We start from the raw sequence: 15,779 nt of genomic DNA, 5'->3' as shown, positions 1-15,779 counted from the left end.
TTTGCAAATGTTAAGCAATTTTAGTCCATCTAACAGAAAATCTAGGCAGGTAATGGAAATTTGAAGCTAACGAAAGTTTCAGGAGACTAGAGTAAAAGATTATCAGATAGAGATTTTTTCCCCATCAATTTCAGCACGAATGATAGAAAGATTGAAAAATTCAAACGAGAATTACTATTAGAAAGATCAACCAGTACTCAAAATAAATTGTGATTGAGGAAAATAAAAGTATGAAAGTAAACTATATTTGTAGTCGTTATGTACACGTGACAATTATTTCGTCAGTTGGATCAAAAGTGCTCAATCTTTGTAATGATAACCACCTATTGCCTCAAACTTTGGACCACTACTACGAAAATAGGGACAAATATTGACTTATTCCAAACTTAAGGCACCATTGACCTCAAACTGTGGACCACTAGTGCTATAATAATAGGGACAAATATAAACTTATCCCAAACTTAAGGGACCATTGATGCAATAATAACCACTCATTGGCACAAACTTTTTTTTTAATAATACTATATGTTATATGATAGATGTATATTCTGTTGGCTTTTTTTGGAGGCTTCCTAATATTCTATGGATGCTATTGCTAATTTACAAAAAAGAATTTGATGTGAAAATGAAAGAAATAGCTGCCTGATTAAAAAAAAAATAGCTGCCGATTATTGAATTAAGAATTAAAAACAAAAGCCAATTTATATTGTGTAAATGGAAACTTAGCTTCCCATATTTGACTAGGCTCAAGATTCAATTGATTAAAAAATTGTAATAACTTTTGTTTGTCAAATGATTTAAGTAGGCTTCAAATGTCAAATCTACGATAAATAAAAATAATAATTAGTGAGATTTATGAGGTGGGACGGAACTAGAGGGGCAGAAGGAGGTTTATCGAAAATTCTTTATCAAAAAATTGTATTTTGAGTATATATTGATGAAAATCTCGTCTTTGTCATTGTTTATGTATTATCTACTGACAATGTTCAAGTCAGTTTGAATCTTGACTAGCCAGTCATGGTCAAGCTCTTTGTTTTTCTTTGAATCAATTCTCAGTAGGAAATTCGAACATTCTCCGATTTTAAAGAAAAAGGAAATTTTTATATCTTATGAAATCGAAAAAATAACTATTATAAAAAAATTGTTGAAATTTGCTACTTTGGAGCATTTTTTATCATCGTTTAAATTTTTTGATATATCATTAAAACAATACTTAGCATTAATCATAAATAGACATCTAACTAGATTACTGCATTTTTTTCGGTGAATGAGCAATTGATGATTATAATAATATATATTTGTTTTAGAAGATGATTGTCATAACTAATTTGACTGTAATGAATTCTTGGAGTCTAAATTCTATATGCTAATGACGTAAATAATATATATTTTTTATATTCAGATCACTTATATAGTTACAAGTAAATTTTTAATAAGTATTACAATAATCGATAACATGATAAAAATAGTAAGTAACCTATTAGCACAATTATGTCACTTATAAATAAAGTTATATATCTAAGTGAATGTTTTGTAAATATTAATAATTGATAACATGATAAATCTAAAAAAAAAAAACTATTATCATATGTAATATTTACTATTAATATATATTTTAAAAAATCCACGTGATTAGTATAATATAACTTAAAAATTTCTTCGTGAGAATGGAAAAGAGGGAAGGAGTTAGCAATTTGCTTTTTACCACTATGAATTACAATGAAAAAATTGAGATTTCTTCCATTTAATCAGCGATATCGAGTTTAAATTTGAAAATAGAAAAAAGCATGTTATAAATGCTGCCTCCAAAAATAATTTCTATAAAATATGAATTTAAATTTAATCATACTCGAATATAAATATCAGACGTAAATTAAAAAACATAAAACAAATTTACTTTTTTCCAGAAAATTAGGGAAGACAACGTAGTTAGGCACGATGGTGACATCAATTAATACATCCAATACATTGAATATAAGTTATAATTTAGTTGACCTAAAAAAATGACGACCAACAAAATCATATAGAGATTTTTTGGTTCATTTTATTTAAGTTTTTTTTTTAAAAAAAAAATGGGATACCAAGAAGGAAAAAGATGAAAGTTTTACTAAATAAATTTCAGTTATGTATATAGACTATAGTCAATATAAGAAATTTTAGAATTATAAAAATATCTTCTCAACTAAAATATTTACTTTATTTAGAAGAAACTTTGCAAATTGGAGAAAAACAGGTATATTCAATGTCTTATACAATAGAATTATAATTCACCAGTTATTTTAAATATTCGTCTAATCTACATAAGAAAAAAGATATATTTTTTGTATTCCTCGAAAAATTCTACCTACATCACTTTTAATATTTTTTGGTTCATTATTGATTAAATCACCAGAGAGACATGTTTTAATAATTCTACGAAATTCTTAGTTATGATGACATAGTTATAAAAGTGATAGGCATAGTAATCAATGAAATAAGAAAAAGTTTATGTCAGGGGTGCCTCGACAGTGTTAAAAAAAAGACATGTGCCTTAGGCCCCAAAATTTAAGGGGCCTCATTTTTAATAATAATAGGTTATAAGTTATTTTTTTAAAAATAAATATTGAATACTATTTGTAGAAAAAGTAATTTTTCACTAAAAATGAAGGAATTATTAGAAGGATTTGACATATTTGGAGTACTATATCTCATTAAAAATAATTTAAAATAAGAATGGTTATATTATCAATTGAAAACTAGAACAAATCGATTAGATAAAAGTTATTAACAATTTAACTTAAGGCCCCGTTTGATTTTTGTTTTAGGCCACGAATATGCTTGAACCGGCCCTGATTTATGTATATACCTAGATTTAGAGATGAAAAAGGTTATAGTAATCGATGAAATACTTCGAAAAATTGAAAATAAGCATATGCTATCATATTTACAATTTTATCGCCGGCATAGGTTTTTATGAACTATCTACTTATTTAATTAAATAAATAAAGTAGACGTGACATAAAAGTAGCCAGTAGGTATACCATTATTTATTTCCCAAAATAGGTATGAACATTGATATTTAACTAGCACATACATATTATTTCCTTGATAATTTATAATTTTTAATACCTGGCCATCTCAATTATGATAATCTATATTTTATATTCCGAAAATTAGTTCAAATTCAAACTCAATTAATGGAAAGTGTTTCTTATCGGACTTTTTTTATTCTCAACAACTGAATTTGAAATATTGAGGGAGGATTTCCGTTCATCCCACTACACAATATTCTTTTAAGTTTGTGTGCAATATATTAAGTAGTTTTTTATTAATTTTATTATTATTCAATTGGAAAGAAAAAATAAAGAAAAATGAATCACCTGGGGGAGGGACTTTTGCTAGAAGATATAATGGAGGCGGCTATTTTGGTCTTAACATAGCCAACTCAAATTTTTTTTAAAACTTTCTTCAGAACTTTAATCTAAAAAACAAAAAAAAAATAAAATGAAAAACGATGATTTCCAAATATATATTTTATATGATATATTTGAATCATGTAACTTTTTAAGTCTCAATACAATCTATCTCTCGAAAACTATCTTTCTATTTATAAGAATTAGATCTGCATATACTTTATTCTCCTCTAATCGTATTTGTGGGATTATATTAAATATCCCGTAATCTATAAAGTTCTAAATAACTAATTAAATCATGTCCTTATAATATGTCTTATTCAAATTGGAGAAAGAGGTCATGTTCTTTGATTCCTTAATTAGTTTGTTTCAAAAAATAATTGGACCATTTTGCCTGTCTTTGTTATGATTGCTCAAACGTTACATCATTATTTATTAGGTTATAAGATAGTTGTATCTTTTTTGTTGTGCCAAATTAAAGGTTCTTTGTATTATATTGTGGAACTATTGAAATTCAAACTCTATCATCATTTTATTGGATTATAATTTTGCTGAGTCGACTTGCATTTTTTTCTGCAGTGTATTTTTTTTAATAAAAAAGACGATTATAGCTAAGATCGAGTTTTCTATTCAAGAAACTACTCCTCTCGTCCTATCTGCATGTCTCATATATGTGGAATCTGTTTTTTTTTTTTTCAATTCCGACCTCTTCCTCGAATACATAAGGTAGGTTGGGTGGGTGAGAAATGTTTTTTTTGACAATAAACTTTTTTAAATCCTCAATTAACCTTACTCATGAAAGGTTTTATGTGATACTTCCAAAAGGGAACTATTAGTACCACTGTTTTGCTAAAAATAATGTTTGTGTATACAAATTATACAGTAACTATATATTATAATTACATACTAGCTAAAATTTGTAATAAATAAAAAATAATATTAAATCTTCTTCTTTTATGCAAATTATGGTAGTTAGTATATATAATAAGTCAACAGGTACAACAGTAGAATCAAACTCTGTAAGTATACAATTGACCAAATTTGGGAAATGAGTATACAGTTAGAAAAAGCCCAAAAAGCAGTCCAATTTGGAATAGTTGTAACAGTCATTATAAGGGATCCCATTATTAGCAGGTCAATTTTTTTCAAAGTCAAATTGATGGCACCAACTTTGAGTAAGAAGCATTGAGTTCAGATAAACGTGGTCACATCCTTCTCCGGACCCATGAAAGAACTTGCCTAGGAATCGTTAACTTTGTAGTTACATCTCTGATAATCTATGTTGTTTGGACTTTTCAAAAATATTGTCAGATATGTCTCGGATTCTCCAAAAACAATGCATTTTTAGAGGATTTGAGACAACATTTTTAGAGAGTCCGAGCAATATAGCTGATAATAGAAAGTTCCTAACTAGTACAAGAACCTTCCTAGGATTTTCACAATTGGAAGTTTTTGTTGTACTTCCATTTTCATAAGTTGTACAACAACAACAATGTATTATGAGGATTCATCATAAATTTACTAGTTTAGGTTATATGTTAACCTACCACAATCCTCATCCTTTATTCAGGTCTGGAACCGACCATGTGAGCATGCTCATACAGGCGGAGTACAACAACATATATTCACAAGATGTTCAAAGTACAACAATGTATTTTACACACACACCAGACATAAATAGAGCTTAGTGTTGGCCTCAAACCTCACAAGTCACAAGGCAGGACCTACATTGAAGTCTCAATCCATACCCCTTTAACTGTTTACGAGACAACGACTAATGAAAGCAATAATAACGAAAAGAAAAAGTTCATAACTCAATGTTTTATGTGCTCCGAGGCTAACTTCATATGAATAAGCACATAGTTGAAAGTAACTCGAACTTGTCTAGACATCAACACACACACAAAGTTATAACTTATAGTCATCGATACTTAAAAAAGTAATGCAGTCATATAAGGAGAAAATACGAAGTATGATAACCGTTACAAGTCATTACTAATACATTCAAATTGTAAATCAAATCATGTAATGTTCGAATCACACTGGCCTGAGCTATGTTGTTCAGACTCTCCAAAAATGTTGCAGCATCAGTATCGGATCCTCAAAATATAAACTACTTTTGAAGGATCCATCAAGCACCAGACAACATGTTTTGAAGATTTCGAGCACCATAGGGCATGAGCAGGCATTGTGCATAGTATCCACACATAGAACAATATATCTCACTATACAAATAGAAACAAGAAAGCTAAGTGATGTTTGGCTATTTGCTGTCAAATATCTCAAAGCCTCAGAGTGAGATCTGGTGCAATTGGTTCATCTTTTTCGACGTATGGAGTCAATGTCACATTTGAACATCCATCAAGAGAAAAATTAGTATGAGAGGTACCAGGATTCGTCACTTGACGGAAACTGCCAGGCCATAGTACTAATTGATCAGCATCATCATTTTCCATGTACAGAGGTGGACTCTGGCGATTACCATACTCAAATCTCGCGCTTTTAAAATTGAGTGGCCTAATTGCTGGTGCAGACATCTGGTGTAGTGAAGCATGTGCTTTGATCCCTAAAGACCTTATTGTAGATCCATGTAAAGGTAAAGACGCCAAGTTAGCGTACCTTTCAGAGAAAACGCCCATTCTCATAGCACGTTTAGCTAGTGTTCGTTCTCTTTTATGTGCATTCTGATGTCCACCAAGTGCCTGTGAACTATAGAATTTCCTCTGGCAGAAATTGCAACTAAAAACTCGTTGAAAACCCGGTCCTGATACCGATGTTTGTGTAGTTGCAAGTTCATTGCTGCTTTCACTTGTGCTGGATACTGAAAAACCGCCTATCGAATCCTGGCTGAGAGACAAGTCAAGTGACACATGTTCTGAACTTAACTGTGTGAAATCTATAACTCTGTTCTTGGAAGGGTCCGTGAACGTTTCACCCACGCATATGTTAGACGCTACTTGGCTAGTAATATCAGAATCATCTTCAAACAAGGCCTCAACTTCAAGATTGAATCTTGGTGTTTGCATCTTTGGTTAAATATTAACAACTTATTAACACTATCTAGTGATCAATTGAAGCAAATTACTAACATTGTCCTGCATATAACAACAAAAAGGGTTGGTTTAGTAAACATATACTCTTAAGTAAACAACATGCTGATGAAACAAATTCAAGAATCAAGTTTCGAGTACAGTTTGAACCTCGCGAATTCTATAATTTTTTAGTCCATTATCAACAATGGATTGATCTATGGAATCAGTCACTGATGCTTGGTTCAGGGTAGGCCACCTACATAACACCCCTCATGGTGTGGCCTTTCACCCTGAATCATGCATGAACGCGGGATGCTTCATGCACCGGGAAGCACTCTTTTATCAATATATACAAATTTTAATATGTTTCATGTACATTTAGAAGTAAATCTCACACTATCAAAGGGAACCACACATATAAGTGAGACTTAACACCAACATCTACCATTTTGGAATCACTTCTCAAAGGACTAACAACACCATAATTTAGCTAATATAGTCATTGAGAGCCGGAGATTAGAGCCGGAGCTAGAAGTTCAGCTACAGGTCCGGCCAAACAAAGTAGTTTTAGTCCAAACTCCAAATTATGTATTAGGATAATGAAATTTACTAAATATGTACACAAATTAAATCCAAAACTCAATAACTATTAACTAACACCTAATGTCACTATCCTAGAACCCATAACGTTCAAATCCTGGCTCCACCTTCAACTAACTTAGTGAGAGTGCTAGGTTTTTTTCTACTATCCAAAACTTTATAAACTAAGTATGCTGACTCATGAATATGAGTTATTAATTCTATACAACAACAACTACTACTACTATACCTAAATTCTAAGTAATTCAGTTATATGAATCATCACTATCCACATCGCTCCACTTAAAGTACTTGTCTTTGTCCAAGATCACTTGTTATAAATAAATTCAAGAAAATTAACAAAACTATAGCAAGTTGATTGAAGAAAGATTTACAGCAAAGCACACTCTTGTTAATATTAGATCTTTATTCCACAAAAGAGATATACAACCTATGTTGCTCAGACTCTTCGAAAATATCGACAGGTCTGTGTTGGATACTCCAAAAATAGTATATTCTTGGAGGATCCGACACGGGTACAACAACATTTTCAGAGAGTCCGAGCAACATAGTCTATAACTTCAAATAAACAAAACACATTCAATTCTTCTAGATTTTCAGCTGCAAGAAAATTGCAAATAGAATGATAACTTATTTTTCTTTATGAACTTAATTAACCTCCAAACAAGAGGAAACCATTTATTTTCAAGATTTCAAACAAAAGATTAATGAAGAAGACATAAGGTAATCAACACAAAGCAATAGTATATTAAAATCTAAGCCACAAAAACACCTATATTGCTCAGACTCTCCAACTCTCCAAAACTGTTGTTGCACCCGTGTCAGATCTTTCAAAAATGGACTACGAAGAATCTAACACGTATCCATCAGGCGTTTTTGAAGAATCCGAACAACATAGACAAAAACTAGACAAACAACACAAGAAATTAATCAAACTAACCAGCTTCTTCTTGCTGTTGACTTGCTGTAGGACAAAATATGGTGATGTTTAATTTCTAATGGGACATTTCAAAGTATACATGAAAAAAAGGAACTTTGAGGAATTGAAGAGTGGAGTTGTAGGTATCATTTTTTTTTTTAATGTTTAAAATAATTTAAATTATGGGAAAAGCCAAAGAGAATGGTGGGACATTAGAGAGTCAGAGAAAAAGATGGTTATAGTGGGTATTGGAGTTTAATAAAGAATAATATTAAAAAAAAGTACACAACATGCATTTGGTTATAGTATATGAAACATGCATGACATTACTCTGATTGTATGTTTGTTAACATTTTTTATTTTGATATGTTTCAAGAAAGGATTTACATTAATATACGCTGGCAATATAAAAAATTATGTTTTTCGTTATTAATTTCACTTTTTATGTATTTTACTTGTACATGGTTAGAGCCTAAGAGGGTTAAACGTGATGTAATGTAGAAATCTAGCTCGATCTCTAGAACCTGATTAAGCCATTATTTATGAATTTTCGATTAATGATCTCAACCAACACATGCAAAAGAATTATAACACACAAGAAGACTGGACTAGAGCTTGAATATTGATATATTTCACCAAAAGAAGAAGACATGTCGATAAGAAGATTGGTCACATAGGTGAAGTTTTTTGGAGCGTACTGAACTTTCATATCCCTTTGCTTCGTAATGATCTAACTTGAGGTGATCTGATAGTGTAAAATTTCTTTTATATTATCCACAAATACAAATGTGGGAATTATTCTATGTTTGAATTAAGCAAAACAATTTATGAGAGTTATTATGGTACAAGTCATTTCATCGTCATTTTATGTTGTTAGTCCCACAAAAGATTCTCAATCTGTCAAAAAAGAAAATATGTCTTCCACTTTTCTCTCTCAATCTATGCCCACTTTTAAATGTTTCACAAAAAAAGAGATGTAACTAAATATAAGGTTACTAGTCCTCATCATGTCCCCTATGTCTCTAATTACCATAACATATAGTTTATATATAATTTAATTCACTCAATCGAGCCAGTTACATGTAGTTATTTTTTTAATTTAACGTATTATAGCATATTATAAGAGTATCTTCTTATGAACAAAATGAAAAGTTAAAATTTTAAAAAAAATTGAAAATTTTGGAACTGACTATAGAATAAAAAAAATACTTGTAAGGATATTGTTAAACTTTCTCGTATTAGTATTTGATCTTTAAAAAATCAAATATCATTTCGAATTGATCTTGAGCAAGATATATATATATTAGTCCAAATTAACTAATCACCAATCTCCATGATTTAATGTTCCCAAGAACATTTTTAATAATTAGCCTATCCTTAAACCCCACATCCTAGGTTAATTTTTAAAAATTCTAAATTAATGTGAAAAAAAAATATTTTTTATATTTTTATTTATTTATTTGTCCCCCAAGTCCATCACAAGACTTACACGTGACACCCTAACACCCAACACTACTAATTAACAGATTAAACACAAGAGTTTAAGCCTTAATCCCAAAAATTACCGACATCTTCACGTTGCCCCGCCGCTTGGCACGCGGCTCGAGGTAGTCGAATAGAAAAATATCTTGTTGAGGCTTCTCGTGAGATTAAATAAACGAATAATAAAGAAAATAAAAAATATATTAAAATTAAAAGCTAAAAAATTAAGATTTATTAATTTTTGTACTTACTCATTTGTTGCCCACCACCTAGAAAAGCACATCCACTAAACTTAATTAGTGTATTTTCTTTATTCTATTAATTTTTAAATAGATGGTACTAATCCAAAACTTATAATACTAAGTTAATTACAGGTTTTGCTTTGATGAAGATAAGTTATTGTAAGGCAAAGCTAATTAATTTATTTGATTAAAATAGTAATTAGGTATACATTCTTCCACTAAGTTTTGGTAGTGCTTGCTTTTTGTATACTCACATGCTTTGCTTTTATTATCATACTTTAGGTTAATGAACTATTAACAAATATATGGACCACCAAATTTTGCGATAAAGTTATGCGTACTGTTTTTATTCTTAATTATAGGTCTCGTATTTGAGTTGTGAAAATAAAATTACATGTGATAAAGAGCAATTTACCTCTAAAATGAGATTTTTCTGAACTCAAATTCAAATTAATCAGATTTCAAAATGGATATTATCCGATGCTAGATGAAAAAAAAAAAGATGTTGAACAAATGACATGTTTTAAAAATAAAATAACTTGAGACTAATTCTTAGCTAGTGCTTTTCTTTTGTTTCTCAGTTGATATATGATATTTATAAACAACGTAATGAAATTTGATTAAACTTAAAGTTTATGTGGCAAAATATAATATTCGGGGTCAAAACTAGTAAGTATATATGCTTCATATAAGAACTAGATGGATCCCTAAAAGGTGGATTGAAAAATATGTGTTAATTTTTTATTCATTTGTTTTTTGAGTTGTCAACTATATAATGAGGTAAAAAATATATACTTTAATTATTTGAAAACTAAATATGCTTAGTCATAAAACACAATGATCAAGATTATAATTTATGATAATTAAGAGACAACATATATATTATTAATCTTGATCTTCTTTTTATTTTTATTTCACACCTGATGTCCAATGCTCCATATCTAATTATATTAGAGTCTGAATAAATCTGAGATCTCTAATTATTTTCATGATCTATAATGAAATAGCACCAACACACGTTTAAAGAGTTGCTACATATAACCCTCAACAATTATTTGAGCAGTAACTCTTGGTTATTCTTTTTTTTTTTTGTTTGGTAAAAAAATTGTTATTAATAATGAACTATTAAAGAAATATATGTGTGGCTCTTAACAAATTCATAAATTTGTCAAGAACATTTTTAGTATAATAACGATTTGTATGTTGGTGAAGGGATAAATATGAGATTTAATTTAAAGGATGTCTAGGCTAAAAATTCCTAATTTTATTGATCTAATAAAGAAAAATATTAATTGTATTGAAATAAAACAAAGTCAAGAAATCTTTGGCAGGCTCCCGAATGGTCCTACTTGACATGAATCTGAATTAGTCAAACTTTAATAAACTTATCAGACACCAAATGAAAAACCAAGAAAAAATACAGCGGATCAAATATAGAAAATTAATCATGTCATATAATTAAACTTCTACATTATAAGAATGAAATTTTAATCATTTTTCTATAAATACCACAAGTCAATGGATATGATCCTATAAGAAAATACTTATGCTAATTAAATGATGGATTAAGGTAAAAACATATATTAATTAACTATAATTTAGTGATATCAGTGTCCATTTATATGCTAATTATTAATTATGAAGAAATGATATTCTTAAAATGTTGAATATTGTATTAAATGGTGAATCAAAATTATCTAATAAAAAAAGTAAAGACATTAAATAGAAGGCTAAAAACAGATCTTAATATTTTGACCAAAAAAAATAATAGAAAAAACCATTTACAGAATGTGGAAAAAATAAATAAATGACTATCCATAAAATATCAAATATTTAGTACCAAAATCTAATCTTCTTTAATATTCATTCACCATTTTTTTCTTATAAATTTAACCTTGAATGTTCTATTTTGACTAAATTCAGACTAAAAATCTTTATACAATTCAATTCTCGATGAACAAACTAATTTGATAATTTAGATATTATTATTCGGATATCGAAGTCAAATGGATTTGTTTTTTTATCCAACAAAAGGATGTTCATTTGCAATTGAAGTTGGCTATTTTGACACTATTTTAGAGGTAAAAGAGAAGATACAAAAATATCAAGGTATTCCAATACCAAAACAAACACTAATCTTCAAAGGTAACGTTTTAGCTGATGATCTAAATGTTCATTATTCTGATATCCTTGACCGATCTCACATTCAACTCGTCACAGATTTCGAACCGAATAAGAATGTTGTGGTTAAGTTGGACCATCAAAAAATCAAACTCCTCCTCAAAATGTCGACGTCGACCAAACCAGCTATCATGTTAAAGGTGGACATTACAGTTAGCCTTCGAAGGATAAAAGAGAAAATCCACGAAATGAAAGGCATACAAGTGAGTAAATTAATACTGCTTGCGAATGGACTCGAATTGATTGATCATTACCGCCTTCAAGATTATGGATTTTCAGATAATTCAGAAATTGATGTTAGTATCAGGTCTGGTACCATTGCATTCCCACCAACAACAACAACATCTTCAGAATCGTCCGTGAATAACTAAAACGGACCAAAGAAATTAATAATTACTCCATAATTTTGTCTAAATATACTACATAGTACTAAGAAAATTCTAATCGAAGGATGCCATATTTGTCAAGGTGACACAATTGAGATCTTTAAGGGTAGTGTATTGGTGGAGATTAGTTTTTTATTATTATTTAATCGTGTGTTTGTGATATATTATCTTGAATATTGTTATAAGCAATTTAATATATTTTACTAATATATATAAAAGTTTGAATAGTTTTATTCAAAGATCCAAAATATTTATTGTTAAAAGTATAATAGAGTCTTTCTTTCATTCATTCTTTTTTTATTAAAGATTTTTTACTTTTTCATTTTTTCTACAAACTTAAACATTATTTAAGTGAAAATAAATTCATAATTTATCTTGATTAAAAGTGAAAAAATAAGGTAACAATGTGTATTAGATAACTTCTCTCTTTGTCCCAATTTATGTATCATAATTTGAATATGTGAGGGTCAAATGTTTTATTTTGACCGTGAATTTGAACACAAGATCTTTAATTTTTTGAAATATAATTTATGTATCTGAAAACCACATTAAAAATATTATAAGATGCAACAATTAACAACTTAGAGTATTTAAAAGACATACGAAAAAAAATCACGATTAAAAAACTCATTTTTTCAAAATCCGAACACATCCACATAATTTGGATGAAAGGAATATCTATCTAAATAGAAAAGCAGATGCAAAACAATTTGTAATGATAAGTCTCATACCATAAAACTTCAAGTTTGAAAATTATTTTGAAATAGAAATTTCAAAAATAAATGCCAATGTGTTTTTTTTTTTATATCAACATGAATTCAAATTCAAATTAAAGTGTCCTATTTCCATTCGATGATTTCAATTTAAATAGGGATATGAATTTTGAATTACTATTTTTCTTATGATAACAAAGTATAGAAAAATATGTTTTGTGTATTCATTAGATTGGTATAAATATCGAGTACACCTATTTTTTTATCCATGTGATATTAATTGCATTTAGCAACTTGTACATCTAAATCACAATTATGTTGTCGAAAAAAGTAATAATTAAATAGAATTTTGACAAAAACATAAAAAAGTGAAAAAAAAAAAACAAACAAATGACTCTCATGCATTATCGGATATTGTTGTAACTATCCATATATTTAGTAGCAAAATGAAATTTGTTGAATCTTCTTTCTCCTATATTTATGGTACCCTATTATTTATTAATTTAAAATTGTGCAATAGTTTTATTTTTGACTAAATTAATAGTGAAGATTTGGCAGTACAGCAATAAAATATTCAGTATATTTTCACAAGCACGAAACATAATTTGTGTAAATGGATGTATTCATTCAACCAACAAAAGGAAGGTCATTTGCAATCGAAGTCGGATATTTTGACACTATTTTAGAGATCAAAGACAAGATCCAAAGAGATCAAGGTATTCCTATACCAAAACAAACTCTAATCTTCAAAGGTAACGTGTTAGACGATCATCTAAACGTTCATTATTCAGATATCCTTGATCGTTCTCACATTCAACTCGTCATAGAATCCGAACCGGACAAGAATAACGTGGTCAAGATAGAACAACCGGCACCATCATCTCTAACGAGAAAAATCCAACTCCTCCTCAAAATGCCAAAGTCCAAACTCGGAGTCGCGTTAGAGGTGGACGTTACGGATAGTGTTAGGAGGGTAAAAGAGAGAATTCATGATATGGAAGGTGTACATGTGAGTAAATTAGTCATGCATGCAAATGGAATCGAATTGATTGATCATCAGACTCTTCAAGATTATAGACTTATAGATAATTCAGAAATCAATGTTAGTATCAGACCTAGTACGATCATGGTGTCCGCACCACCACCACCAACAACAACTTTTTTGGGATCGCCCATGAATAATAACGGAAATGGACTGAAGAAATTAAGAATTATGATTTTATCGAAATGTGGCACTAATAAAATTCCGATCGAAGTTAATCCATCAGACAATGTGGGACATTTGAAGAAAGAGTTGCAAAAATTGGAATTAGAGCTTCCACAAGAAGGGTATTTTTTTATTTATAAACAAAATGTTATGGATGATGATCGTTCATTTAGATGGCATCATGTTTGTCAAGGTGACACTATTGAGATCTTTAATGGTAGTGTCACTGGTGGAGTTTGATTTATTTATTTATTTATTTATTTTTGTTGTTGTATTTTCTCTATTGGTTCAAAGTTTAATAAAAGTATATAATAAAAAAAAAGAAAAAAAAGAAGAGATTAAATATGTTGATTGTGTTAAAAACTATTTATTCTAAGAAACTTGTATATATATGTTGATGGTGGAAACAAAACTCACAAAAATATTGTGAGATCAATTGAGAGTTTACTGAAAGTAATATTTGCGTATACTCTATCTTTCTCTGACCTTACTCGTACATTCTACCTTTCTCTGACCTCACTCTCGCAAAATCACGTATGTTGTTATTACTATATATAATAAGTGTGAATAACCAAGCGCCACACCTCAACATGTGTTCCAATAAGAATCACTACTAATATCCAATGTATTTATAAGTGGGCCCCACCACCTTCCACTTAAATACTACATATTATATATTAATTACTATACTATAAATGACTTAAATACTCCATATTATATATTACAATAATTAACACCTTAAAATATTTAAAAGTTATATAAAATATTTAATTGACTCTCTAAAATTCTATTGGTACCACATAAAATGGATTATATAATAAACATATATTGTTTGAAATTGACGAAAAAGAAACAATAAATTACAATAATTAACAAAATAAATCTCTCGGCTCCAACAAATCTATCAATTAATTCCACAAAAATTGGGACATGGCAAATAACATATATTATTAAAAAAGTAGGTTCAAAATGTAGTATAAAATAACAATAATTTAACAACTTTAATGTATTAAAGAGACATATAAAAAGGGTTAATATTTAAAATTCTGCATGTGCCACATAAATTAGAACAAAGAGAGTAATAAATATTATTTTCAAAAATTCTGTTAAAAAAAAAGTACTACAAATCACAATAGCTAACAATTTAAAATATTTTAAAAATCATATAAAATTTTCAATAACTTCTCAAATTCCATAATATGACATAAATTAAGAAAATTTAAATAAAAAATTAAATATTATATATATATATATATATATTGGGCCCCGTGCTGGCACGGGGTCCTATATCTAGTATATATATATATATGCCATAAAATGGGCAATTGATTTAACCATCTGATTCACCCAAAAAAAAGACATTACTTTATCCTTGATGCAGAAAAACAATCTCTTTAAGTGATTGTGTTGTATGAACAAAGCAAATTACTATTTCTTGAGAAAATCATAGAATAGTTTGTAAAAAAATCAAAACTTTTAATCTCAATCAAATATTTAATAATTTATGTTTGTTAGATTTAACAAAAGGTCATAAATGTTGTGTTTTTGCTTTCATTTAGTCGAAGGTCTATCAGAAACAAAATATCCTTCCAAAGGTCTTTCGAGAACAACCTCTCTACCTGTCA

At 28.9% G+C, this 15,779-nt stretch overlaps 2 protein-coding genes across 2 annotated transcripts; one reads left to right on the top strand and one right to left on the bottom strand.

Moving 5' to 3' along the window:
- Positions 1-5,316: 5,316 nt before the first annotated feature.
- LOC102579548 (zinc finger protein 4-like) lies at positions 5,317-8,115 on the bottom strand. Its single transcript, XM_006352329.2, has 2 exons — positions 7,965-8,115; positions 5,317-6,487 (listed from the first exon to the last, which is right to left on the bottom strand). The coding sequence occupies exon 2, from the start codon at positions 6,416-6,418 to the stop codon at positions 5,675-5,677; it is 744 nt and encodes a 247-aa protein (XP_006352391.1). The 5' UTR covers positions 6,419-6,487; positions 7,965-8,115; the 3' UTR covers positions 5,317-5,674.
- A 5,445-nt stretch (positions 8,116-13,560) lies between these two features.
- Positions 13,561-14,394, top strand: LOC102579326 (polyubiquitin-like). The gene has a single exon (XM_006352409.1). The coding sequence runs from the start codon at positions 13,561-13,563 to the stop codon at positions 14,392-14,394; it is 834 nt and encodes a 277-aa protein (XP_006352471.1).
- The last annotated feature ends 1,385 nt before the right edge of the window (positions 14,395-15,779 follow it).

This window comes from Solanum tuberosum, unplaced genomic scaffold (genome assembly GCF_000226075.1).
Source record: "Solanum tuberosum cultivar DM 1-3 516 R44 unplaced genomic scaffold, SolTub_3.0 scf00148, whole genome shotgun sequence".
Taxonomy (NCBI): Eukaryota; Viridiplantae; Streptophyta; class Magnoliopsida; order Solanales; family Solanaceae; genus Solanum; species Solanum tuberosum.
The sequence above is the reverse complement of the archived record's forward strand: the minus strand, read 5'-3'. Positions and strand labels throughout refer to the sequence as shown.